Here is a 27429-nt window from a genome sequence, read left to right as displayed (position 1 = left end):
TCCTCGCGCGTCAAACCACATGATCCCATAAAACATTCATCCGCTCCCGGCCCGCGCCGCGAGCGCCCCGCCAGTCCGCGCCGCCGCCGCCGCCCTCGCCCTCCGCACCCGCGGCCCCGCCAGCCCAGCCGACCCGGGGAGCGGAGCGCGCCCAGCCTCGTACCGCGGCCGGGCCGGGGCCGGGCCGGAGCGGCGGCGCCTGGATGCGGACCCGGCCGCGGGGAGACGGGCGCCGGCCCCGAAGCGACTTTCGGTCCCCGTCGCGCCCCGCCCGACCCCTAAGATGAAGAGAGCGTCTGCCGGAGGTGAGCGCCGTTCGGCACCCGAGCCGGGCAGGCGGGGTGGGGACGGTGGGGTCGGCCCCTCCTGGAGCCGCAGGGCCAGGCTGGGGCTGCCGAGGCAGGCAGAAGGGTCACCGGGCGGCCGTGAGGGCCACCGCAGTGCCGCGCCGGGCTGGGGCCGCGGGCGCCCCGGCCCCGGGAGGGCGGAGCCCGCGGCAGCAGGAAAAGTTGCCGCTTCCCGGGAAAGTTGGCCGTGGCGGCGGGGCCGGGGGCGGCGGGGCCGAGTGGCCCCGGACGCCGGGCCGGGGCCGGGGTGGGGTCTTCCGGCTGGAAGGGCGGGGTCCAGCCTCGGAGCGCCCCGGCCTCGAAGGGGTTAATGAGCAGGGTTGCAGAAACGTGGGTACCAACCAGGGGTGGGGGTATCGGGTCGCTTCCACCCTTGCCCCAGGACTCCGCTCTGGACCTCTGGTTTCTCTGGGGTCAGGCCGCAGCGGGATGAATCGGGGGCGTTGGCGACAGTAGAGGGCGTGGGGGGCGGGGCTGGCCCAGAGCTGCCCCCTGGGGGGGGCGGCTGGCGAGGAGAAGAGGCAGCCTTAGCAGCCCCCACCCGCAGCCTGAGTGCCCCTGGGGGGCTCCGCTAAGAGGCTCCAGAAGTGGTGGGGCTCGCAGCATCCCCTCCCTGGCAGCCCTCATGGGACCCCTTCCGCTACCTGGTGCAAGGTCCTGAGAGAAGGGTCTGGGGCGGGGGTGACCTCCTGTGAGGGAAGTTGGGCATGCCCTGCCTGGAGGGTGCTCCCTTGGTGCCCACCCAGACTGCCCTGCTGATGTCCACCGTGCCGCAGGCGGCACACACGTTTCCTTGCACGTGCACGTGTCTACAAGGGCTGTACACTTGTACACCGCGTGTGCACATGCATGCCAGGCTGCCCCAGTATGCACGCACACACACGCTGTGGATGCACATCCATGTCCTCGCCCCCACCTGCACGCCCACGGCCACACATGCATGCACATAGCATGCCTGCTGTGGTCTCCACACTTGGCACATGCTGGGGCCCCTTAGTGGGACCTGCTGCCTTGCCTACATGCACATGTGTTGAGGGGGAGGCTCTGGGCAGCCAGAGCTCACAGATGGAGGGGCGAGAAACCGGCTGCAGGAGCATGGCCCCACCTCTGTCTGCCTCCCCATCGTGTCCTGGGAGTCTCCCCTCCACAGCCCCTTGGGTCTTTGTGTGTGTGTGTGTGTGTGTGTGTGTGTGTGTGAGAGAGAGAGAGACTCAGTATGCTTCTGCTCGTGTGTGTCTCTGCACGCGTGACCGTATGTGCTTGTGGTCATATCGGCATGTGTCTCTGCCTCCAGTGTGGGTGCCCCTGTATGCCCAGACAGGCTGTAAGCAGGTTTTACCCAAATCTTTAGCAGAGGCACAAAGGTTGTGTGCTGAGAAGCTAATTCAGTGCACCCAGCCTAAGGTGTGAGGCCAAAGGGCTCCCAGCCACTCTTTGCCGTCCCCCGTGCTGGAGCAATGGTGGCCGATGGGGGCTGGGACTCACCTGGGCAGGGAAGGCCCATTTCAAAGCTCGAGGTCAACACAGTGGCAAACAGGCCAGACCCTTCCTCCATGCTCTGTAGTCACTGCCACTGAGCCCAATGGGGAGCAGGTGTGTGCCCACCCTGAGGTTGACCCAGGGTGACCTCAGGAAGGCCCTGCCCTCGGGCCTCAGTCTCGCTGTGGTAGGAGCCTTATTGGTAAGGTGTTCTATGGTATGTCACCTGCCTCAGGTGTTGTGTGGGGCACTGAGGTAAGGGTGTTGGTGACCCACTCTCACTGTAGTGAGGGGGACCTTGGGCCGGGGCTTGGAGGAGGGGCCATACTGCCTGGTCCCCATCTGTGTCCTTGTCTATACAATGAAGACAAGTGGGTCATCCTTATAGAGTGTGCGGGGGTGCAACAGAGGGGTGGGCCGGAGGTTGGGCCCCGTGGCTGGGCAGGCTGAGGGGCTGGCCACTCCTCTTTTCTAAGCCAGACAAGGTGAGGGAGAAGCAAGCTCCACGGGACGGACTGAGCCAGGTGGTGGCCAGCACCCTACCACCTGGCAGAGGGCTGCTCATAAACCCTGGCTGCCGGGCGTGGGATAGCAGAACATCCTGGATTTGGGTCCTGGTGCAGCCACCCATCGGTGGTGTGACCTTGGGTATGACAGTTCACCTCTGTGTGCCTCAGCCTTCTTGCCCATGACACGGGCCAGTAATCAGGCCTCCCTTCTGGATTGTTGGGGGCACTTCCAGGCCAAGGTCCCCACGGGGTTCTGATGCCAGTGCTTTTGCCTTCAAAATACCCAAAACATCTCTCCCCAACACGCACCACCCTAGGCAGTGGTTCCCACAAATGGAAGTCCTCCTGGAACACTTACACTGCCAACTGGACCTCTTTTCTACTGATTTGCAGATGGGGAAACAAAGGCAATAGAGGTCACAGGGGAGTTGGAAAGGGGTGATGGGCAGTTGGGGGGCAGGAAGTGAGAGCACTGCAGAAGGTGGGAGGTGGCCAGCAACGTGCTTCCCAAGCTGCTGTGCCCCTCACCGGCAGGGAGCCTGTAGAACACTTGAGCCTCAGTTTCTCTACGTGAGGATTAACAGCCAGCTGTGTGTCCTGCAGTTGGGGCTGACCTTCTCCCTGTGGTCGCAGATGGAAAGTAGCAAAGAGGGCCCAGTGGGTCTCAGGAAGCAAGAGGGCTTGTAGGGGTGTGTGTAGACGACCCCCCACCACAGGATGTGCGGGGGCTCTGGAAGGCAGAAGAGGAAGTCTTGCTGTCTGAGGAACCCGAGGGCTGGCCCGAGATCCATGTTTGTTTGCTGTTACCCATTCTGAGTGACAGACCATGAGGGGCTGGCCGTGTGCGGCCCTGGTTCCCCCGTGCTCTCTGGACTCCAAGCTCCCCCTCCCTCTGCTGCTCCCAGGCCAGGGGACTCGTGCTCACCGTGCTCACCGTGGCCAATGCTGCTGCTGGGCTCCAGCCCCTCCTTGCTCCCTGCCCCGGGCCAGAATTCATGGCTTTGTGGCACGGGTGCCCGTGGCAGCTGGTACAGCACCAGGAGGGTCCCGGCTGGTGGAGGCAGAAGGAACCCATCCCCCGGGGCTGCATTTCCTGATCTCCTGGGCCTGTGGCCAGAGAGTCTCCACAAGAGCCTCAGTCTGCAGCCTGAAGGGGGTTAGAACAGGAGCACCAGGAAGGAGTTCCACGGTGAATAAGTGAATTGCACTGAATGAGTGAATGGGTGTGTGAACGAATGTGACACTCCTGCCCCTGGGCCCTGTTGTGGGGATCCTGAGGGCTCTTGGCTGTGCAAGTTCATGCCGCCCTGCCCTCAGCCTGGTGGGCCCTGCCCTCTGACCACCCCTCCCCGCCCCCCCCCCCCCCCCGGGCAGGGCTGCCTGTCCCTTGGTGGCCACCCAGGGCCTGGGCCTCAAGGTCCATAGGAGCCGGCCTGGCTGCCCATACCCCTCTCCCCTGTCCCTTCAGCGGTGCTGGGGCACTGGCCCCCAGCCCCCACTTGCCCTCTCAAGGTAACGCCTCAGGAACCTCGGCACTCCTCGGTGTCCCCCCACTCTGTGGCCCAGCTGCCCCGTCCCAGACACTGCGTTTGCTCCTTTTCCGTTGACTCAGACACCCATTCATTTACTCATTCATTTGTCCCTAGCCTGCCAGACCCTATTTGGAGTCAGGCAAATAAAGGGATGTGATCCTTGCCCTCCTGAGTTTGTAGGACCAGATGCTTTAAGGGACAGGTGGTCACAGAGCCCAAAATGGAAGCCCAGCCAGAGGGTGAGCACGCAGTCCACACTCCCTGCCTCTCCCCGAGCCGTCACTGGAGCGTGTGGGCCCGGCCGGGTGTTGTGTGCTGCAGTTTCTTCTTTTGTCGCTGTATTTTAAACATTTTGCACGTCGGGAACTATTCTTGTGCATCATGGGTTTACTGGTGTATGTGGAATCCCTTCCTGAGGATTCGCCATAATTTATTTATCCGAACTTGCCTTGGCTTCTCACACTGTCCATGGTCCTGCAGGCGGCCCCCAGGGAGGTGCACTCAGCACATGCCCCCGGTGTCCTCACTGCAGGCCCTGACAGGTACCCCCCACCCCCAAGGGCCTGGCCACAGGCCCCCCTCCCCACTGCAAAGGTGGCAGGCCCTGATCCCCACCCCCTCCCAACATTTTATGGGTGGGGCCCCTGGGCCTCTCCCTCACCTGGGGTCCAGTTTCTCACTGGTAGTGGTGGAATCTGCTTCTGGGCTTTGATCAGGATTCTGACTCTGGGGATGGCCTTTATGCAACTGGGCTTCCGGCTGCCTCTCTTCTGCCCCCTTCACACAGCGTCTACCCTCACCCTGCAGCGTCCTGACAGTCCTGTCTCCACGTGGGCCCGCTGCCTTGCCCTGCTGAGAGAGGATGGAGGATGGGCCATGCGGCACCATCCTACAGCCTTGACCACCCCCTCCCCCCACAGGACAGGGCAGCCAGGCCCAGGAGGTGCAGCTGAAAGGCAGGACTATGGGCAGACTTCCTGGCGGGGCCGTGGAAGGTGCTGTATGGGCAGAGGCCAGGGGCTTGGGTTGGCTCAGATGGGCCTGGCAGCCTGTGAGCCCTGTAGGGGCCCAGGCACATGGAGCTGGGCCGGCGGTGATGCAGGGAGCCCAAGTGGAGGGCCCGGGGTGTCAGGAGCTGACATAGCTTTGTTCAGGCAGCCCACCCAGCACCCTGGGGGCGCTCCTCTGCTCTCTGGTCAGCACCAAGGCATTCCTAACTGGCCAATCACAGGTCACACTCCACATAATTAAAGTTCTACAGAATGTTGGTAGGGATTGAACAAGGGTTTCATGGTCAAGCAAATTTGGGACTGGCTGGGCTAAGTGGCACTGACAGATCTCCTTTACCGCAAGGTGTCTTGGGGCCTTGGGTTTGCAAGCAGATTGGGCAGGGCCTCTGACGGGCACCCCTATGCGACACACTTCAGGGACTGGTGTGTCTAGAAACTGTTTTGGGCTACAGTGGCTGAGATTCCTCAGAGGGCCTGGGAGGGAGACCTTCGGGCCCCCAGGAAGGGCTCCAGGGATGGGTGGGCCATCCTACACAAACGCTGCAGCCACAGCATCTAGTGGGTGGAGGGACCACACTTCTCCTGGCAGTGTGAGGCAATGTGCAAATTTAACCTTTGGGTTTATGACTCTATTTCTTTGCAGCAAATGTCACGGGAAATGTCAGGCTGAGGCTGAAGCTGGTGAAGGGCCCATCGAGGAAGGGGGTGGAGTGCTGAGGGGCTCAGGCCAAGGCAGCGTTCTGGGCCCCTCACCTCCTCCAGGGAGCCTTCTCGGATTGCCCCTCACTTGCCTAGGCCCAGTGCTGTGTCCTCCATCTGTCCCAGCTATTGTGACCTTGTTGAGATGTTGCCTTTATTCACCTCCTGCCAGGGCCCAGATGGGGCGGGCTCAGAGACCTGCCAGAAGTCTCCCCATCCTGAAGTCTGGGCAGGCATTGGATTAGCCCGTGTAGTGCCGGCTCGCTGTGTGACCTTGGGCAGCACCCGCCCTTTCCTGGTCACCAGAGGCCTCATCCGTAATCCACGGCTGTTGACCAGAGGTGGTGCTTCTGGATCAGTGCCTTTGTGGGTGGGAAAACGCTTGAGCCTGAGGTATGTAGGGTGCTGGGCTCTGGGGGAGACAGATGGGGGCTAGGTGGCTGGCTCCCGGTATCGTGTCACAGCCTCAAGCACACAGTAGGTGCTCCATAAAGAGCAGGGGCCAGTGAGTAGACTTGGAAGGCGAAGAGGTGGAGGGGGCGCAAGACCAGCTGGGAATCCAGAGCCTCCAGACTTCCTTGCCTCCCCACCCACCCCAGCAAGGCCAGCTCTGAGGCCCAGCCTGGCCCGTCACTGAGTTCTGCTGTGGTCCTCCAGTCCCGGAAATTGCTTAGCAAGCGTTTATTGCCTCCTTGCTGTATGCCAGGCCTATGCAGTTGAGCAGGGGTCTCAGGGCCCTAGGCCGCCCCCACCCAGCAGTTCTACATGTATTTCCCCTGCATGTGTAGCTCTGCTCCAATGGAGTTTCAGGTCCCCCCCGATCCCGTCTATCTGGTGCTAATCACCCCTGTACGACCTGCCCCTCCACCCCCAACATCTACACCCAAGGCCCAGGGTCCTGGCTGCCTCCCATCCCCAAAGGCACATCCAGTGTCAAATTGGGCTCCAGGGAAATCCATCCCCTTTTATCCCTCAGTGAGGGCCTGCTCTGGGCCAGTCTCCTCCCAGGTCCATGGCCACAGACGCCCTCAGCTGCCTGTCTGCCATCTCATCCTCCCTTCAGGCTCTGAGATGCCTGCCAGCCAGACCCCTCCTGCTCAAACTCTCCCATGTCTACCCCTGGGTGAGCCCGCATTGTTTTCAGGGCCTGGGCCATAGAGTCACATTTGGGAACCTTCTCTTCCACCCTCACTGGGGGAGGCCTCCAGCTCCCTGGTCTTAGCACCTGATATGCGCACCTGTGCCTGCCTCCCCGTCTCCACGTCCCCGAGTCCAGCCCAGGCCTGGTGCTGGGACACAGGGAGTGAGCTCCCAGGAGACACAGGAGGTGGCAGTCCTGGCCCCTGGGGATGGATGGCTGCTGGTGGTCAGGTGCAGGCCAGTTGCCCAAGGTGGCTACAAGAAGGCGGCCCCCCTCCGGGACTCAGATGAGCAAAGACATGGGTCTAGAGAGAGACAGAGACGCCATCCTGTGGGGGATGCCCTCCAGGCAAAGTCTGGGCAGGCAGTGTCTGGCCTTGGGACCCTCTTGGCTTTAGCCCCGAACCAACTGAGCACCTGGGTGTGTCACTCACCTTCTGAGTCTTTGTCACACAGGAGACTCTGAAGGGGGAGTCAATGTTGAATGTTGCCCACAAGGCCCATCCCCCTTATGGGAACCTGATTGTCCCATTCAGGTGGGACCCACCTGCCCTAGGCTGGAACTTCCTATGGAGACAACAGGTTGGTGATGGGGCTTCCAGGGCCCTGAGCAGGTCATGGGGGCCCCCACCTTCCAGGGGCGCCCTTGGTTTCCCAAGTCCTTCGCAGCTGCCCTGCCCGGAGGGGGTCTATGGTGGAACTCGGGCAGCAGGGTAGAGAAGCATGTGTGGGCCACTGTGCGCCCTAGAGCAGAAGACTCTGTGGAGCCATGGGAGCACAGAGGAGGAGCCTGTCTGGGCCTGCCACTCCCCCATCAGTCCTCCTGCCAGGAGGGTCTTTGCTACCTGTCCCAATGGGAGTCTGTGACGTATCAGTTCATGCCAAGGGGAGCCAAGTGAGGAGTGGGGCTGGGAGGCCCCGGTGGGCTGGGGATGGGATGTGCAAAAGTCCAGGCAGGGCCAGAGGCAGGGGAGCCTGGAGGGGTGTCTGGGACCCACGTAAGGTGAGGAGTCTCTAAGTCCCAGCAGGGGTCTGGGGCAGGTGGGCACTGGGCCTGGTCACCCCATACTAACTCAGAAGGAAATTCTGAGTCCCTCTGCCTTCACAATGTGGAGACTTCTGCCTCCACAATTCACTTTGCAGCAGCTTTGTGTTACGGTGGAAGGGCACCCCGTGGTCTTTGGGCAGGGTGGGGTGCAGGCAGCAGGAGGTTGGGCCATCTACCCCCTGGGTGTGGCTTCCGGCCCCAAAGCACGCCCATCCCCAAAGATGTGGCTGGAAGCAGAATTACAGAGAAAGGCTAATCCTGGCCAGCCACCAGAATGGGTGGCTGTGGGCCCCAAGGTCACACAGGATGCTCACACCCAGCTCTCCTACCTGCTTCCGCAGGCCTTCACCTGCCTCCACAGCACACCCCAGCCAGGAACTGGGAGTGGGCCTAGTGCTCAGCCCTGCCCCCACCCTTCCCAGAGCCCTGCCACATTCCTCCCACAGCCCTCTCCTGTCCACTTCCCTCAGCCGCCCTGCTTGAGGCCTCCCTGCCCTCCCAGGACACATTCAGCCCCCTCCTTGTCCTTAGAGAGCACAGTGCTGGCTAGTCACACCCCTGCCCAGCCCCCACCCCAGGCTCCAGGGGGCCTCCCCAGGGATGAAGCTGTGTGAGGCAGTGGCCCATGAGCCTGGTAGGAACTGGGCTCTTAGGTTTCCTTGGGGGCTGAGGCCAAGACCCCCAGGGCCACCATCACTATCTCCTTGGCAGTGAGCTTCCCCACGTGACAGGGACTGATGGAGGAGCTGAGGGGGGTCCTGGGGTGTGGTTCTGAAGTATGTCCTGGCAGCTGGTCCCCCAGCATCCCCTGGGCAGGACCCTCCCCACCCTCGATGGGATTAGCCAGGCACCAAGATGGACACTGGGGGGTGGGGGCTGGGAGGGAGACCTGGGCAGGTCCCCGAGGGTCACTTTTCTCTCCCTCCATTCTCTTGGTGAAGTGTTTTCTAGCCTTTAGTTTCAGGCCAGCCCTGTGTTAGGCAGCAGGGACCCCTAGATTCTTGTGACACATTCTGCCCCCCCAGGCCTCCAGGTCCCAGGGAGATACCCCAAAGCCCATGAGGTTCCCAGGAGAGAGAAGTGCTGGTGGGGATGCGGTGAGGACTCTGAAGCCCAGGCCCCTGCCCTGAGATCACACTGGCCCTAGGTCTTAAAGAGGCGCTAGAGCTATTGGTCTAGATGGGGCACTCCTGGTGGGAGCAGAAGCCGGGAAACTGGGACAGCGTACTCCAGGCCAGGGGACTGGCTGGGGCTGCTGAGCTGGGCCTAGGCTGTTTGGCAGGGGGAGGGGAGATGGGAGTTAGGTGAGGAGCTTGTGGGGGCCAAGAGGGGAGCCAAGGGGGGGTGTTGGGGGATCTCAGGCTGAAAGGACAGGGTGGAGTGGGCAGTGGCATGCCCCCCCCCAGCCCAGCCCCAGCGGGAGGCCAGCCCCCTGCTCTGTGTGCTCCCGGCCATATGACACATGGCCCCTGCACACCGGCCGTGTCCAGGCTGTCTTTCATCTCCCTGTCTCAGCCCCAATTTATGTCAGGCAGAGGCTGACACGGGGACAGGTGTGACAAGTGTCTGGCTTCCTGTTCGAAAATTGGCAAAAGAAAAACTCTCCCCATAAAGATATTCCATCTACATACCTCCTGGATGTCACCGAGCGGACCCATCACAGCTGAGACAGATGGTGGCCCTAATGGACTCCATTCTTTACCTGCTGCCGGAGCCACGGCCCAGTCCCCAGGGTGTCCCGAGGCGGGTGGTGGCAGTGTGTGCGTGTGTGTGCGTGTGTGTGTGTGTGCGCGTGCGTCCGTGCTCCTATGGAGCCCTCCCCAATGCCGTGGCTGACTCTCTCCCACCTCCAGATCACAGGAAGCCTGATACCGGCATGACCCTCTCCTCAGAGACAAGGGGACTTGTCAGGGGGGTGTGCAGTATGTTCCTAGAGCAGGTGGTGGGAATTAGGGAGTGAGGGGCTACCGACCTTCACCCTCAGGCCCTGCCAGGTGGCCAACACCAGCACTGGTAAGTTCACTATCCCCACGTTGCCCCGAGACCCAGGTGGGGTCAAGACCTGCTTGGCATGTCACTCACGCAAGAACCCTCAAGCCTAGCTGATGCTTTTCCCCGGCCATGTGCCCCTTGGTGGGAGCCCACGGCTGTGACCCTGGCCAGGCTCCAGGGCTCTGCTCGTTCACCTGCTCCCTTCAGTGGCCCCATTGGAGCTGAGTCCAGCGTTGGGGGCAGGAGTGAGGACTGACGCCACAGGCAAGGTTGTGGTGTGGGAGGGGAACAGGTTGGGAAGGGTCTAGCTCCAAGGGCTGGCATGGCGGGACTCTGAGGAGAAGAGCCCTTCCAAGAGGATGTGTTGGGAATAGGGCAGGCATTCTGGAAAGGGGAGCTGCCTGAGCAAAGGCTCGTGGAAGCCACAGGGTCCAGTGCACGTGCCAGGGTCAGAGCTGGACTGAGGCTGGGTCAGGCACGAGCGTGCCCTTTCTAGCTATGACTTGGCCTCCCTTCTGTCAGGTGAGGACAGTGGGTTCCTGTTGGGGGTGACATGAGGCACTCCTGTGATGATCCCACGGGTGAGCCAGGCATTTCCACTGTACCCACTGTGCACCAGCCCTGCGTGGGCTGTGTGGTCTCTCCATACCCTGCGAGGTGGGTTTGGTTATCCCCATTTTCCAGGTGATGGAACAGGTCCCAAGAGGTTGGGACACCTGCCTGAGGCCCCAGAGAGGCAGAGTCAGCACCAAAGCCTGGCCTTCTCCAGCCATCCTGCAGGGCTGGCTGTGGTGGGCAGGGACCCCATGGCATCGGGGGTCTTGGAAGGGGGTCTGCCCCCTTGGACAGGGCTGCCTGTCCAGTGTTGGTACATGAGACCAAACAAACCAAACTGAAAACATTTCTGATTTTACTGGTTCGTGTGTGTTGTAAAAAATCTGGGAAGATATATCAGAGATGTAAGAAAGAAGTTGTATTAGTCAGCTCAGGGTGTCATAACAAAATACCGCAGACTGGGGTGGCTTAAACAACAGAAATTTATTTTTTCACAGTTCCGGAGGCGGGCAGTCTGAGATCAGGGTGCCGGCGTGGTCCGGTTCTGGTGAGAGCTTTCTTCCTGGCTTGCAGATGGCCACCTTCTCACCATGTCCCCACATGGAGACAGTGAAAACAAGCCCTCCAGTATCTCTTCTTATAAGGGCCCTAATTCCATCATGGGGGCCCCACCCACATGACCTCATCTAGGTCCTGATCTCTCAAGGCCCCTCTTCCAAATACCATCACGTTGGGGGTGAGGCCTTCAACACAGGAATCTGGGGGTGACAAAAACATTCTGTAACACAAGTGAAATTGCCTTTGGCTTCCGGGTGCAGCTGCTCCCATGGGGATGCGAGTACCTGGTGGACTCTCCTAGGGACTCTCTGAGCACATCCTCGGGGAATGCTGTCCCTCGCAGAGTCTGCAACTTGCCTGTCTGTAGTGGTGGACATTTCTTACACTCATGTGTGACAAACATTTATGGTGTGTGCTGGTCACCAGCTGGGGTCCTGTCCCCATGGAGCCCACAGCCCAGAGGGACAACCGAAGGAAGCAAAGCAACATGGAGACCTGCTAAACTAATCAGCGAGGTGTGTGTTGAAGTGGGCGCCCTGGCAGTGGACGGCGGTGGGGGGTGGCAGGGACCCTGGGTCCACCACAGTGAGTGGAGTGGGTCCACCAAATGCCCCCTACCCCCAGGATTTGTCAGGTTCTCAGACCCAACCTCTTCATTTCACAGATGACCAACCCAGACCTGAGAGGCGAGGTCACCGCTGGTGCCGGAGCGGGGCAAAATGGCTGAGCTAGGAGGTGCCCCAGCCCCTCAGGCCTGTAACTGCTGTGCCGGGGGGCAGGGAGGCAGCTGGGGAGGAGCAGGAGTGGGGATAGGTGGGCACAGCCTGGCCTGGGAGCGAGGCAGCGACTACCTGACTAGTGCATTGCAGAGTTTTAAGTACACACTTCCCCAAAGAGGTGCAGCTCTGGTGCATGGGCCAAAGGCACCCTGTTCTCTGGTCATCTGCTTCCGCCTCTTCAGGGGGCTCCCCCGGCCCTGTGGGGCCACGAAGGCCGCAGGGTCAGTGTGCAGGGTGCGGCCTTCGGGAGTGCAGTCTTTCTCACCTTTGTTCAGTGTCGGCTGTGTGCGGTTCCTCACGCAGATCAACAAATAAGCACGCTGAGCCCCTGGGAGTTGGGAGCCAGCTAGGGGCACTGTGGGGGGACCAAGTCTGTCTGACCTGGGCCTGGGCTTACACCGGAGACCCTCGTGTATTGAGCTGGGGGAGGAGGCAATGAGGATGGGGGCAGGGCTTGAGGTTTCGGGGGCTCCTCCCCCCGCTCCCCCAGCCTGACCCTTCTTTGGCCCAGGGTACGTATGTGCCCTGGCTCTGGTGGGGTAGGCTGGGCCCCTTTTGGAGCTTCCAGCAGGTGTTGGAGGTGGGGAGAGTCCATGCTGGAGCACCTACCCTGACTCCTCCCAGGTCCCAGGAGCAGGTGCTGAGGAATAAGGCCGCCCTCCCTAGCCCCCGCCCCCAAGGCAGCCAACCCCCTTCCACATGCCAGCTCCTGGCACATCAGCCTCAGGAAGTAGCCGAAATACATTGACCTGCTTTTCCAGGAGGCAGCGGCACCTGGTCCTCCCACCCTCACTGGTGAGAAGCCGCCAACAAGTTCCATCCCAAATTGATTTCAAATAAGGACGAGTTATCACACACAATCATATAGGAATAATTTATCACTCGTTAATAAAAGAGCAATTACTTATTCACGTCGCCCCTGCCTATGTGCCTCGGGTTCGGTGGCAGAAACGTAGCTGGGGCTCTCACTGAAGCCGAGGGAGGTCTGCGCTAGGCCAAGGTCAGGGCAAGCCCTCCCCAGGGGCCACAGACCCCCACTCCTGAGGCCCCATGTGCACACAGCCCCCTGCCAGGATTACCTGCTGGGCCACCTGTTCTTGGGGGTCCTCAGTCTGTAGTGGGTGGTCTCAGGTCTGTGAGCTGGGCAGAGATGAGAAGGAGCTGGGGTGGGGCTTTGTCCAGATGTGGAAGGTCTGAGCACACTGCTGAATTTTCAGGCCAGAAGCTGTCCCGTCAAGTGTCTGACTTGTAGAGGCCTCTGGAGCCAAGAGCCCAGAGTGTCCCCAGAGATGGGGAACAGCCTCGGTGACCCTTGGCTGAGCATGGTGCCAAAGAGCTTTGTCCAGGGCCATGGAGATGCTGCTCAAGCAATCACAGGCCCACTTTCTCCTCCTGGCCCTCAGAGATGCCTGCTTCTAAACCACATTCATCTCCACCGTCGGGCAGACACACACTTTATTTTCTCTTTTTTATCTATCTCTATTTCTGAAATTTCAGTGCAAAATATGTAGTCATTTTGAAAAGATAAAATGGTCAACCATATCTTGCTCAAAGTTAAAACCTGCACCCAGTCCTTTAGGGCTAGTCTGAGAATTGGCTTGCTCTGCCCCAGCCCCATTCCTCCTTGAAGGCAGCCACTGTTGCTCTGTTCCCTGTTTTTCCTAGTGCTTGCCTTCATATTTCCGTGGCTCCTACCCCAGCCCCCTCTTCCCTAGCAGACTTCCCAGTGTGGGTGTCTCACTACCATCAGTTAAATTCATAACCAGTGTTTCCCAACCCAGGTCACATAAATGCCCTTCACCACCCCACCCCAGGTTGGAGGAGCAGGGGGTACTTACTTTGGTGACCTTTCTGCTCTTCTATGGCCTTTGGTTTCCCTGGAGTTTATAGCTGACTGTGTCTTTTCTCCCTTGTCCCATCTACTACCCTCATGCGCTTTCTCTCTCCACCTCGGGCGGTCTACTGAGTGTCTCATTTAACTCCAGGGAGGTCTGACCCCAGGCCTTTGTCTTGCTGTCCCCATATGGACCAGGCATGCTGTGGTCCCCTCATAACTGCCCAGGACTTCTGTCATCACCCAATGTTTCCTGGGCCCCACATTTTCCTCTTTCTGGGTTTATATCCTAGTTCTAGCTGAAGCACACCCCCAACTAACTCTCTAAGGAATTCACAGTGAAGAATCATTCTGAGTCCTCATATGTTAGCAAACCTATTCAGGCTGGATTGGCCTGATCCAGAATCCCATGTTGAAAAGGATGTCCCGGGTGCCTGGGTGGCTCAGTCGGTTAAGCGACTGCCTTCGGCTCAGGTCATGATCCTGGAGTCCCTGGATCGAGTCCCGCATCGGGCTCCCCGCTCGGTGGGGAGCCTGCTTCTCCCTCTGACCCTCCCCCCTCTCCTGCTCTCTCTCTCTCATTCTCTCTCTCAAATAAATAAATAAAAGCTTTAAAAAAAAAAAAGAAAGAAAAGGATGTCCCTCAGAATCTTGAAGCCGTTGCAATTTTGTTATCTTCTTGGCATCCAGTGCTCTTTAGAGAGGTCTGATGCCACATTGCTTTTCCCTCTGGAGCTTCAGGCCTCTTTTCACCCCCAGGGGACTGAAATCACATTGTGAATGTCACCTATTGTGCTAGGCACTTACTTGCCCAGTGGAGGGCTGGGTCTTCAGCTTTGGGAGATTTTCTGGTGTTATTTCTTTGATAAATTTTTTCTCCTTTATTTTCTCTGTTTTTTCAGATATTTGACCTATATTTGTCTTCTGAATCTCATCAATTTTTTTTTCTTTCTTTCTCTTTTTGTTTTTCTTTCTGGAAGACTTCCTTGACCTTGTTTTCCAACCCTTCTATTGATTTTTTTTTTTTTTTGGTAATTTTAGTAATTCTATATTTAACTTCCAGGTACTCTTCGTGTTTTCTGATGGCTCCTTGTTCATAGCACCCTGTTCTTGTTTTAAATCTCCTTCTATCCCTGAGAGGACACTGATTAGATTTTTTATTCCTAATTTTTATCTATTCCCTGCACTGTCTCTGCTTCTTTTAGAGTTGTTTTCCCTCTTGTCTGCATTAGAGTCTTTTCCAGATGCCTGGTTTTCTGGTCATGTGTTCTAGGGAAGCACTGTTGAGAGTGGGGCTTATCAACTGGCAGGTTTGGCGTGATCAGGAAGTAGTCACCCTGAGCGCCCCCAGAAGCCCATGGTGGAGACACTTTCTCTGGGTGTTTCTCCAGGGGAGCGGCCCTATCTCCCTGGTCCTTGCCCTTCTGATAATACATACTTCATCATCATCATCTTGGCTCTTGAGGAGGGGGGCTGACCACTTGTCTCTAGCACAGGTGGTGGGTGGGCAGGGAGGAGAACCACCAAGTATGTGCCCATGTTCCTTGAGAAGAAGCAGCAACTTGAGGCCATGCTGAGCACAGGCAGCGATCTCTCATGCCTCAAGTTGGGCTGCACAGGCCTGTCTGGGAGCCCCCTCCCACAACTGAGGCTGAGCCTGATGGCGGGGGTGGGGGAAATGGCTCTGGGCATGCTTACAGTGTGCAGCCTGGCTGCTGGGCCCTCCTCCTCTACCCTCCTCCTGCCCAGTTGCAACCTCTCCTGGACAAAGCAGGGCCGTCAGACCAGGCAACCAATCAGTATGGCTCTGGGATGCCACCTCTGAGTTATAGGCCTCATCTCCCTGGGTTCCTCACCTGAGATGGGGCTGACAGAAGGTCCCCTGGGGAGGCAGGACACCAGCCACAGCGCTGGAGGCATCTCAGGGCCCTGGAAAGGCTGGTGCTAGCCTGTTGTCATCCTCACCGCATGGGTGTTGACACAGACCCAGAGCTGGCCAGCAGCATCCCCAGCCACTCCGTGAAGGGTTACAGAGCCACATCTGAGCCTGGGACCACCAGACCCGAGGGCCCACTAGCCCAGGGAACAACAGGCTTGGGCTGAGGATGAGGTGCAGTAGGGGTCAGGGAGCCCAGAGCATGGGGGTGCGCTCAACAGTTGCCCCTCTGCTGTATGGGTCTCTAGGGCTCAGGGCCTGCTCTGGTCATCTGGGGCAGTGGCAGGGGTTCTTAGATCCTGTCCCCTGGCCTCAGCTGGTACGCATGGTCACCTCACCTCACTAGGCTTCAGTGCCCTTGTCTGAGGAGTAGGGTTGATGGTCATCCCCTTGCTGTGCTGTGGGATGTCATGAGACCTCAGGAAGTCTGTGCCTTGAGCAGTCCCAGGGAGGCCAAAGGTCCTATCTCTCCCCTCTCCCTCCCTGTCCCCTGGTACAGGCCCTGTGTGGACTGACTGGGCCTTGGGCCTTGATGGGAGACGTGCTTGGCCAACAAGCCCCACGCAGCCTCAAGGCTGGAATGGGCATCCTTGGGCCACAACCCTGCTCAGCGGTGTCTGGTGTCCACCCCACACTGGCCTGCTGCTCACCCACTTCTGGGGCTCCCCACCCTTGTATGAGGCTGGCTACACTCCAGAATGGCCTCAGGTTGGTCCCAGGCTGGTTCTGAGCTGTCTGTGATCTGAGGACCTTGCACATGCCTGGTGTGATGAGATGGTGGTGGTGGTGGTGACAAGGATCATGGGCCTTCACAGCCCACTTTCCGTTCAAGATTCTGGCCAGAGGTCCACAGGATGGTCCAGGGAAGCCTACTTGCAAGGAGGCCCCTACACTCAATGCCTCTCTCCTTTTCTGGACAGCGTCATCCCACCTGTACTTCTTCTTTGTTCTCAAATGGGAAGATTCTGCCAGCCGAGGCTTGGACCTTGTCCCACATCCTGGGAAGTGCATCAAACCTGACCTGCCATGTCCCCTCCTCCCGGCCCAAGTGGACAGGCTGATGGTAGTGGGCCAGCAAGCTGCCCTCAGTGTGACCTGGCCACAGAGCCCCTAGAGGAGGGCACAGGGTTCTGGTGCTGTTGGATTGGCATGGAGGGGGTTGTGGCCCAGAGACCCCAAGACCACCCCTCCCTTAGATTGTCTTCCTAAAGCACAAGCAGGTGCCGTGTGCGTCAGTGCCTCCCCCCACCACCCCAGAGCCTGAGGACATCCTCCTTACAGCCAGCTTTGTTCGACAGTGTTTTAAGTGTCCTCTTTAATGCGTGTTCCATCACCAGCCCCTCAACAGCCTCTTTAGCAAAATCACTGTGTTTCTTCCGACCTACACACCATTTGGGGGTCATCTTCCCTCCAGCCCCGTGGGAGGCCACCAGGCTCTGTCCATCCCAACAGTGTGGTCGCAGCAGTGTGGCCCTCCCGGACCCTTGGGTTCCTTTTCGTTAGGTGGGGATTCAAGCGACCTCTGCAGGACCCCTGTGAGGGTGAGGGTGGCAGCAGGTGCTCTATGTGCTCCAGTCACAAGCCAGGTCGGGAATCTGTTTCTCTAAAGGGCCAGATCCTGAAAAATTCCAGCTCTGTGGGCCACACTGTGCGTGGGGACTACTCCACTCAGCGGTGGTAGTGCTAAAGCAGCACGATAAACACCCAGGTGTGGCCATATGCGGATAACCTGTTATTTACAAAGACAGGTCGCGGCTGGTGGTCTGGTTTGCCAGATGCCGATAGAATAGGAGGCATGAGGACCCATTGGCTCAGACAAGGGTTTCACTCTGGTCACCTGAACACGGTGCCCTGGCCGGTGGTGACCCAAACGAGAGCATCTCATCACTGCCTCTGGAAACCCTCGTCCCCTGGAAAGGGCCAGACCCCGTGGCCCTTCCCACTTGTCTCTGTCCAGGGGTTCTCACCCGCCCCCAATGGACATCTCCATGGTCTCAGCAGGTGCTGCCCCCCACCCCCTGCCGTCCCCAGCAGTCCAGCGTAGTGACAAAGCCCCTGAGCGCCCTTCATTCTTTACACCCCTCCCCGAGGCCTGACTGCCCTGGTCAGGGGTGTTTGCCAGAGCTTGGCTGTCCTGGGACAGTTCAGGTAGGCTGCAATCCAGCTGCTCCCTCAGGACTAGGGCTGATCCGAGGCAGATGGCCGAGAGGTGGGACTGGCTGATCCCAGAGGGCGAGGGAAGAATAAATCCCACTCTTACAGAGGCCACCGGCCTGCCTTGTCGTTGATATTTGACAAGTGCCGAGGGCTCGGGAGCATGTGGGGACACGCCCTCCTGTCTTGTCCCACCACAGAAGAGAGCAGACCCTCTGCAGCCCTGCTTCCTGGCAAGAGCTCCCCGTGTCTGTCTGGCCTCATCACAGCAACCCTCTGCTACTTGGCCGACTCACCCACTGTGCCCTGACCCAACCCGGCTCTGGCAGCCGAAGGCCCAAAAGTGTATCCCTATTGTGTGTTCCTACAGTGTGCACCCCGTGTGTGTTTCTCTAGCAGGCACCCTCAGTGGGTGTGACTATAGTATGCACCCCAGGTGTGCATTCTTTTAAGTGCACCCAAGAGTGCACTCCTGCACTGTGTCTGCCCTGTTGGAGGCTGATGCTCTGGGCCTCACAGGGATGGTCAGCTTCTGGTAGGTATCAGATGCAGGGCCCTGGGAGGAGGTGGGATGTATCGGGGTGGGGGCTAGGCGCCCAGTCCTGGATAGGAGCTGGCAGTGGGAAGGGGTCAGAGAGGGCAGATGGGCATGGTGGCAGGTATGTGGTAGTGGGAGTGCCCCACTCCTGAGCTGCCCCCCCTGGGGTGGGGCAGGGCCATATTGGCCACCAGCTGATTCCTCATTAACATCCTCTGGGGACTTGAGCCCATGCTGGCCGCCAGACTGAATTAGTTGAGGGACCAACTGATGAGTGGTTGTGGAGACAGGTTCCCCAGGTAATTAGGCAGTGGGTGTTTGTTGGTGGTCTTAATGGAGGGGGGTAGGGGATGCCCACCCCATGTGAGGGAGGGGATGCTGGCTGAATCCCTGGAGCGAGGGGGGTGTGTCCTGCACCGTGGGTGGATTTTCAGGTGAACAGAGCCTCCAGATGCTGAGCATCATCAGCCCCCAGTGTGGGGCTCCCTGGGGTGGGGGCCAAGGAAGGTGGGCATCAGGTGGAAACATGGGCTGGACAGGGTGAGGTTCCCAGCCGTCTGGTCCAGCAGCCCACCCTTGACCAAGGATGGATTCCCAAGGCGTGATTACGGGGCCAAGGATCCCACCCATCAGAGTGTCTGCCTGGACACTCACCCTGGCAGTGGGCTCCAGTGCTCCTCCCCTGGTGTCCCCCTGATGTCTGGGGCCAGGTCAGGATTCCATGGTCCCTTAAATCCCCCATGTGGCACATGCCATGCAGCAGGGTGACCACCGATGGTCAGCCTGCTCCTTGACCATACGTGTTATAAGCCGGGGACTGGTCTCACGCTGACAGTGTCCAGCGTGGCCCCTATCGTGGGGTATCCCCTCAGGAACACACCCTTAGTGTAAGCTCTGCAGCCAAGACCTCCAGCTCTCCAGTGGGCCAGTCCCCTCCCCTGGCAGCCTTGGTTTCTTTGCTTTGAAAGGGACCCAGCGCCCTCCCAGGTGCTGTGTTGGCTGGAAATTTTAAGCGGGAACATAGCTTGGGTTTCAGGGGTGGGGGTGATGGTAAGGTGGGGACGGGGGAGCTTTAACTCTCTACTGCCAAGCAAGGCCTTCTAGTGATTAGACACCATGGGGTTGGTTGGTGTCTAAAACCAGATTAGACACCTGGTACTGTGAGCAAGTGGCTTCCCCTACCAAACCTCATTTTCCTCTCCTGTAAAATAGGAAAATAAAACAGGTCCCAAGGAGGATTCAGGAGACCTCTGTTGGCCCTGAGTCCACCTGAGCACTGAGTGCATTCAGGAGGCTGCTCCCGCTCCCTCTGCCTACGCTGGGCCTCAGTTTCCCCTGGTGCATGCAGTGTGGCCTGCTGGAACTGCTCAGCCCTGGGTCCAGTGCCCTCCTTCCCTGGCAGGTGACCTTGCCTGTTATCGACCTGGCCTGCCCCTGCAGCTACTGCCCCGACAAGATCGATAAGGAGTGGGGCCTTGAGGGGCATGACCGGCAGCAGGGGCTGACAGCCACACACCCCCAGGAGATGCAGGCCCTCTTGGGGGCGGCCTGTCCCCCCCGGGGAGTTGCTGCCACCCTCCGCCCCCTGGAGCCAAGGAAGGGGCCTAGGAAGCGCCAAGGGCGTGCACACTGCCTCCTGCGTGCGTCTATGGGTTGGAGGACAGACAGAAGGTGGGAGGTGAGTGTGAGCAAGGAGTGAAGACTGAGGGGGGGACAGATGGACGGTGGGGGGTGGGGGGTGAGCCAGTCACTGGTGGAGGGCTGGCGGGGGTGGGGAGCAGGCACGGGACAGGAAAGCGTGAGTACAGCACTGCTGGGGTGCCCTGACTCTCTGCGGTGTGTGGAGGCCCCCAGCCCTCCACCCCCGCCCAGAGCTATTTCTGGCCTTGGTGTGCTGAGCTGTGACCTCTTGTTCTGCCGTGTAACTGCGGTCTGGGACGTGACCCTTCTGGGGACGTTCCCGGTGATCGAGAGGGTCCTGAGCTGGCCAATGTCCCGGCTGTGCTGCAGCTGCCCGGCCCCCCTCTCCCAGCCTACTCACCCCAGGCTCCTGGGGGGGGTCAGGGGGGGACAGGCAGCAACTCAGAGCCTCCCGGGAGATGTCCCCTCCCAGCCCCAGATGGCACAGAAGGGAGCTAGGTACCCCTGGTGCCTGCCTACGCCCTCGCAGCCTGGGCTCCATTCCTGGCTTGGCTGGACATGGCCCCTCCTGGGTGGCCCCTCCTGGGTGGCACCGTGGCCCCTTCTCTTTCCCACCCTTCCTCCTGGACCATCGCCAGGTGGGAGCAGTCCAGGGCTTAACTGCTCTCTCCCTCAGTTACCTAATCTGTAAAATGGGCTTGTGATATTATAAAGAAAATGGATTCTGAAGCAGCTCTGACTCACGCCTTCCATGCCAACTGGTAGACTCTCGGACTGCCCCCTGGAATAGGGTGTTTCTGCCACCCCCCTGCAGCGGGGAGCCAGTGCCCTCGGGCAACCAAGGCTGCCAGCCCTGCGCTCTATCCATGACCTCATGGGCTGGAGGTGACGGGCGGTGGCACAAGTGTCCCGTAGCACCTCAACGGAGCTGCACCCCCGCATACGTCGGCCCAGCCCAGGCTAGGGGAGCCCCGAGAGAAGTAGAGGCCAGGAAACACCCCAAAGACCTCCCCTGCGCCTGCAGCCTCTGGCAATCCCTGCTCCCGAGCTGCTGACTTCAGCAGCCGCCTGCCCGCCTGCCCACTGGCTCCTGCGGTTGCCGGTGAGTCCCCAGAAGCCTCCACCCCTCCTGGCTCCCCTCCCCACTCCTCCCCTTCCTCCCCCCACACCCTGCAGTGACCATGAAGGAGAACCCGGGCCTTTTGCCGCCCAGAGGATGGGGCAGCGTACGCCCTGCAGGTGCTCTTTGGGACCACACCCAGGCGTGATGGGATTTGGGCTCCAGGGCCGCATCAGCCCTCATTCCAGCTTCGTCGGCTGCCCCAGTGGGAGAGACCTGAGCAGAATCCAGTCACCGCCTCCCTCCACAGCCTCCCGGGCAGGAGTGGCCCGTCCTTCCCCAATGGTGGCCTTTGTGTCATCACCACTGCTCCTGAGGCAGACCTGAGCTGAAAGGGGAGCCCCTCCCATGACCCCACGGGCCTCTCCACGGGGGCGCGGGGGGGCACTGGGGAAGACCCCTGACAGGGCCCTTCTGAGCCGAGGCCTAAGGAAAGAGGAGGCAAGAATCAGCCCCAGGGATGGCAGGAGACGCACTGGTTTGGGTGTGTGCGAAGCTCAGGTGGCCAGGTGGCCTGGTGTGGGAGCGTGCCTTGCTGCGGTTCCCGTGCATGAGCCAGGGCTGTGGCGGGGCTGTTTTCTTGCCATGTGTTTGGAGGCGAGCTGGTACTGAATGCTCACTGAGGACAGGAACCCAGTGAGGCTGGGCACAAGTGGGAGGTGGGGCTGAGGGGATGGGCTAGGAGGACAGGCTGGGGGGACCAGATGGCCGGGGGCACTTTTTAGGGTTCAGAGGGGTCAGATGAGTGACTGGGTCCAGTCCCTGGGGTGGGGGATCACCATCCCCGCAACCTGGCAGGGCCTCCTGTGTCCCTAGGGCCCCTGCTGTGACTATGAACACAGGTCGCAAAGTTGGGTTTGATTATCTCCTAAAAAGATGCCCCCTCTGCTTGCTCAGCAGAGGGGTTGCCATGGATACCAGCAGGCAGGCCCCAAGGGGGGCCGGGCTGGAGCCAATTACTGTGGCTGCAGCAAGGAGAGAGCCCACCGCTGGCCGCTGCCCTGACAGCAGGCCCGTGTAGGGGGACCGACCCTCAGAAGTTGGTTTCTGAAAAGCAGTTGGCTCAGCGGGAACGGAGCCGTGTTTGTGCCTGATGCCGATTCCCAGCAGCGCTAAGCCACACAGCTGCTCTGCCGCTTGCTCCCCACGGCCTAGCTCGGCCCCGGAGCCTCGCTTGGGCCCTTCTTGGAGAGGGGGTACCCCAAGCAAGTGGCTCACAGCCTCCTGGGGGCCCAGGCTGGGGAGGGCTGGAGGCTGGAGGAGCAGCTGGCCCTGGCGAGGTCCGCTGAACCTGACACCCGCCGAGCTCCCAGACCACGGCTTCGGGCCTGGCAGCCACCGGACCGCTCAGGGGGTGATGTGGCAGGCGTGGTCACGAAGGGTGGCCGCTGACATAGCCTGGTTGGTGGTGTGGCCCAGTTCGTGGCAGGGCGCGGTTGAGGACATTGGCACTGCTGTGACGTAGCGTGGTTGGTGACGTGGGCCATCCTTGGTGGTGAGGTCCAGAGCCCAGCCTGGTGAGTACCCGGGGCCCCCATCCCACCCCATCCCACGTCTTCCTCTTCCGTGAGTCCTCGGGGACAGGAAGCGCTGTTTGCATAGGCATCGTTACATCCGGTGACAGGTGAGAGGCTGGTGAGAGCAGGCATAATCAGGCCCGACCTTCCTGAGAAGGCCGGTAAGGAGAGAGCCTGAAGAGGATGTCAGCAGTTTAAGTAGAACAGCAGGCTGAGGGGGCCCCCTCACAGCCTCCTGTGCATGGCCAGCCCGGGGAGGGGTGTCCTGGGTTTGGGGAGTTCTGGACCAGGCCTGCCTCTCTGGACTGCCATCCTGGGGCTGCGGGTACCCGGCAGCTAACAAATGGCCCCGCCCTGGAGGCTGAGACAACGCAAGAGACAGAGGAGCCCCCAGGATGTGGGTGCCTATCCTGGGGACCAGAGTCCAGGAGGGCACACTCCTTATGACCACTGAACATGCTGGCCTTGCTAGGGCTCTGGGCTTGGGGCATGCATCGGCACCGGCCCAGACAGAGAGGATCCAGTGTGGCGAGGGCCCCAGCATGAGTGGGGGGCCCCCAAGGTCACAGGTCTGGGTGGGGGAAGGTGGCCCGTGGTCCTCTCCTTCCTCCCACCTGGCTCCAGCCCCAGCACTTAGCCGGCCTCCTGTCTGCAGAATCCTGCTCTTAGCTAACTGCCAGGAAAGGTGTTAGCTGTCAAGGAAGGTGTTAGCTGATAACTCAAGTGTTAGCTGATAAGCCGTAACCCTCCCAGGGGGATTCACATTTTAATAGACTCACTCCTGAAGGAGGAAAGAACCTTTGGCATTCAAAGAGGGGGGCTCTAACGGTGGGATGATAGGCAGAGAACTTCATATTGGGGTGTGTGGCCCCGATGGTGAGGCCAGGGTGGATACAGTGCCCCAGGGGTATAGGGTCTTTGGTGAGGCCCTGTGTCTGGCCTCGAGATGGTGGCAGGGGCGGGGGGGTATGAGGAATTGTGCAGGCATCGACTGGCTGGAAAGGAGTAAGCACCTCACCCGGGGAGGAGATCAAGCAGAGAATGAGGCCGAAGGGAGGAGGCTGCAGGAGGAGCTCCATGCCAAGTCAGGATGTGTGGAGGAGGGAGCAGCCTGCCTGGAGGGGGCTCGCAGGGCGGGCGGGCGGGGCTGCTGTTGCCTGCCCTCCTGACCCTGCCCTCAGGCACCCAGGCTCCTGATCCTGTAAGAACAGAGTTGCTCTGGAGCCCATAGTACCTGTAAGTTTTGTGTGTCGTGTGGGTGGGACCCAGACCCCCCTACAGGAGGGCTGCTGGGGGTTGTGGCTCCCGGCTCTAAGGCCCTCGCGGTTTCCTCATTAAAGCACAGCTTTCTGCAGTGGTGAGGCCTCCTCAGAATCCGGGCAGCCCTGGTGCCTCAGGGGCTCCGGGAGCCTGGGCAGGGGGCCTGTACAAAGCACAGGGTCTGGGCCACAGCCCCTCCCTTCCTGCAGCTTGGGAGGGCTCTGAGGAGGTGCTGCTGCAGAAGCTGCTGGAAGCCCAGCAGCTGGCTGCCTGTCAGGCCTGGGAGTGAGCCTCGGCTCTGTGTGAGCTCAGCTGGCCTGATCCTCAGCCGATAGGCCAGTGGGGCAGGGCACAGGCCAGGGACGGTGCTGGGACTGACGGGAATGGTGGGCAGGCCCAGGGCGCTCGCTGGTGTACTGAGAAGGTATCTGCAGGCATGAGTGTCCGTCTCAGGAGGGCTTCATATGGTCCTTGGTAGTGACCCCGCTAACCTCGAGCGGCTGGTGTGAGCCTGTCAGCTTGTATGTTTGAGCGCTGGGCAGGGCGGCGTGGGGCATCTGCAGGTGAGCTTTCTCAGTGTGGAGCGTGGAACTCCCCAGGCAGGTTTCAGCCAAGTCGTTTCCATGTGGCAGGTGGAGCAGGGGTCACAGCACCTGAGTCTTCAGGGGTGACAGCACGTCCTAGGCCCGGCTCAAGGCTACTCCCGAGGACTGATCCCAGGGGCCAGCCTGGCTCCAGCATGACCCCCAGCCTCACGGGGCCCCCTGCCTGTTAACCACCCCCTCCTCTGCCCACAGGGAGCCAGCTGCTGGCCTGGGTGCTGTGGCTGCAGGCGTGGCGCGTGGCCGCCCCATGCCCGGGGGCCTGCGTATGCTACAACGAGCCCAAGGTGACGACGAGCTGTCCGCAGCAGGGCCTCCAGGCCGTGCCCACTGACATCCCGGCCGCCAGCCAGCGCGTCTTCCTGCACGGCAACCGCATCGTGCACGTGCCCGCGGCCGGCTTCCGCGCCTGCCGCAACCTCACCATCCTGTGGCTGCATTCGAATGCGCTGGCCCGCATCGACGCGGCTGCCTTCACCGGCCTGGCCCTTCTCGAGCAGCTGGACCTCAGCGACAACCCGCAGCTGCGTGCCGTGGACCCCGCCACGTTCCATGGCCTGAGCCGCCTGCACACACTGCACCTGGACCGCTGCGGCCTGCAGGAGCTGGGCCCTGGCCTGTTCCGTGGCCTGGCCGCCCTGCAGTACCTCTACCTACAGGACAACGGGCTGCAGGCGCTGCCCGACGACGCCTTCCGCGACCTGGGCAACCTCACGCACCTCTTCCTGCACGGCAACCGCATCCCCAGCGTGCCCGAGCGCGCCTTCCGCGGCCTGCACAGCCTCGACCGCCTCCTTCTGCATCAGAACCGCGTGGCCCGCGTGCACCCGCATGCCTTCCGTGACCTCGGCCGCCTCATGACGCTCTACCTGTTTGCCAACAACCTCTCGGCGCTGCCCGCAGAGGCCCTGGCGCCCCTGCGGGCCCTGCAGTACCTGAGGCTCAATGACAACCCCTGGGTGTGTGACTGCCGGGCACGGCCTCTCTGGGCCTGGCTGCAGCAGTTCCGGGGCTCCTCATCCGAGCTGCCCTGCAGCCTGCCCCCACGCCTGGCCGGCCGTGACCTCAAGCGCTTGGCCGCCGCCGACCTGGAGGGCTGCGCCGTGGCTGCCAGGCCCTCCCGTCCCTTCTGGACCGGCGGGCCTACTGACGAAGAGCCTCTGGGGCTGCCCAAGTGCTGCCAGCCGGATGCGGCAGACAAGGCCTCAGTGTTGGAGGCGGGGAGCCCGGCCTCCGCCGGCAATGCGCTCAAGGGACGTGTGCCATCCGGCGACAGCCCGTCAGGCAACAGCTCCGGCCCGCGGCACATCAACGACTCCCCCTTCGGGACCCTGCCCGGCTCGGCTGAGCCCCCGCTGACCGGGATGCGGCCCGAGGGCTCCGAGCCACCAGGGCCCCCCACCACGGGCCCTCGCCGGAAGCCAGGCTGTTCCCGCAGGAACCGCACACGTGGCCAGTGCCGTCTGGGCCAGGCGAGCGGTGGGGGCGGCGGCGCTGCGGATGCGGAGGCCTCGGGCGCCCTGCCCAGCCTCGCCTGCGGCCTGGCCCCCCTGGGCCTCGCGCTGGCGCTGTGGACGGTGCTGGGGCCCTGCTGACCAGCCACCAAGCGGGAGGCCTTTCTCAGCAGTCAGGTGTGTGTACATACGGGGTCCCCTGGGCACCGCCAGCCAGCACCGGGCGGCAGGCCCTCCCTGATGGACGCGTCCCGCCCGCCCACCCCATCTCCACCCCATCATGTTTACAGGGTGCGGCGGCAGCGTTTGTTCCAGAACGCCCCCTCCCACCCGGATCGCGGTATATAGAGATATGCATTTTATTTTACTTGTGTAAAAATATCGGACGACGTGGAATAAAGAGATCTTTTCTTATGCTGTGGCCTCTCGGGCTGGGGCGCTGTGGGCAGTGAGAGGCATGGGGGCCCTGGGCTGCAGCCCCGCCGCAGTCACAGGCACGTGGAAGCCCCGGCAGGGAAGGGAGCTGCCTGCTGGTGCAGCCTGCCCTTTCAGCCCCGTAGCACCCGTGGTGGTCACCGGGGATGTGTCATGCCCGCCCCCTCCCCACCCCAGCCACGAAGACTAACGTCCGTTAGCCCGCCAGGCACCTTAGCCACCCTCCCTCCCAGCTGGGTCGATAGCAGCGTCTGTCCAGGGAGAGGCGTGTGTCCGGCACAGGCCACACAGCAGGCCCGCGGAGCAGGTTGGGGCTGCCTTTCCGGGGGTGTCTGCACTGCCGCCACATGGACCCCGGGAGCTCCCAGGCTTCCACCGCCACCAGCGCCCCCCAGATCTCCCCCCAGCTCCAGGTGGGTTGGGGTGGTCCCAGGAGGACCCCGTGCGGGTAGACAGGGTGGCCCTGAAGGAGCGCTGAGTGGGTGAGGCCAGGCCCCTCCCTCCGAGGTGTGGCAGGGCTCGTGTGTACCCCCACCCCATGGCACACGGTCTCATGCCAGACCCGCAGCCGTGCCCGCGTAAGCGCGTGCCCGGGCACGTGCGCACTTACACCACGCCACACCCCAAACCCGGGCCTGCATGGTCTGCGTGACCCTGTGCACACACGCGCACACGGCACGTACGCAGGCAGGGCGAGGACCACGCGTATGCACACCCATGCACGCACATGTGTGCTTGCAAACACAGCACACACAGCACAGGCAAAGATATGCACACGCACGCACGTTTTCTCAAGGCCCGGGCCCGTGAGGACTCAGACACAAAAGGGAAAGAGGCCACGTGGCCTGTGGCTGAAGCTCCCCCATCCCCCTGGGGCAGGGGCCTTGGGGAGCAGGGTGAGGGAGGAAGCACAGTGAGTTGGGGGAGGGAGTAGGGGGAGCCTTGCTGGTGGAACCAGATGGCGGTGGGGGCGGCCAGGGCTCCAGAAGCCCAAGGGAGGGAGGAGGAGGGGGGACTTGCTCAGCAACCAGGCTCCAGGCTCCCCTACCCAGCTCCTCTGTGCACACGGTGTGGGCTCAGGCCCTCCCCACCCCGGGGCTCAGGGCAGAGGTAAGGGCCTCTTCTTGAGCCTGGGCACACTGGCGCTGCCTGCCCCCCCACCCCCCACCCCCCACCCGCCACTATGGGCCCTTGCGGGTTGTCCCTCTGCACAAAGGATGCCAGCACATCTAAGCTCAAAGACCTGACTGCTTTGAGACTGCCCAGGCTCAGACGGGGCAGCTCAGGCAG

At 61.2% G+C, this 27429-nt stretch overlaps 1 protein-coding gene across 1 annotated transcript; it reads left to right on the top strand.

The window, feature by feature from the left end:
• RTN4R (reticulon 4 receptor) lies at positions 1–26118 on the top strand. The gene is made up of 2 exons (XM_064578035.1): positions 1–305; positions 24446–26118. Exons 1-2 carry the CDS (start codon positions 284–286, stop codon positions 25843–25845), a joined length of 1422 nt encoding a protein of 473 aa, XP_064434105.1. The 5' UTR covers positions 1–283; the 3' UTR covers positions 25846–26118.
• Positions 26119–27429: the final 1311 nt, after the last annotated feature.

Source organism: Mirounga angustirostris, unplaced genomic scaffold (assembly GCF_029215605.1).
Source record: "Mirounga angustirostris isolate CCGP_5_RB_7025 unplaced genomic scaffold, mMirAng1.0.hap1 SCAF_14, whole genome shotgun sequence".
NCBI classification, from domain to species: domain Eukaryota; kingdom Metazoa; phylum Chordata; class Mammalia; order Carnivora; family Phocidae; genus Mirounga; species Mirounga angustirostris.
This window is presented reverse-complemented; position numbering and strand designations above follow the sequence as displayed.

Bases quoted from the DNA above. Each gene is read 5' to 3' on its own strand.
- RTN4R (XM_064578035.1), top strand. From the start codon at position 284: ATGAAGAGAGCGTCTGCCGGAG. The intron at 306-24,445 runs GTGAGCGCCGTT...CTCTGCCCACAG, and splicing joins GAAGAGAGCGTCTGCCGGAG to GGAGCCAGCTGCTGGCCTGG.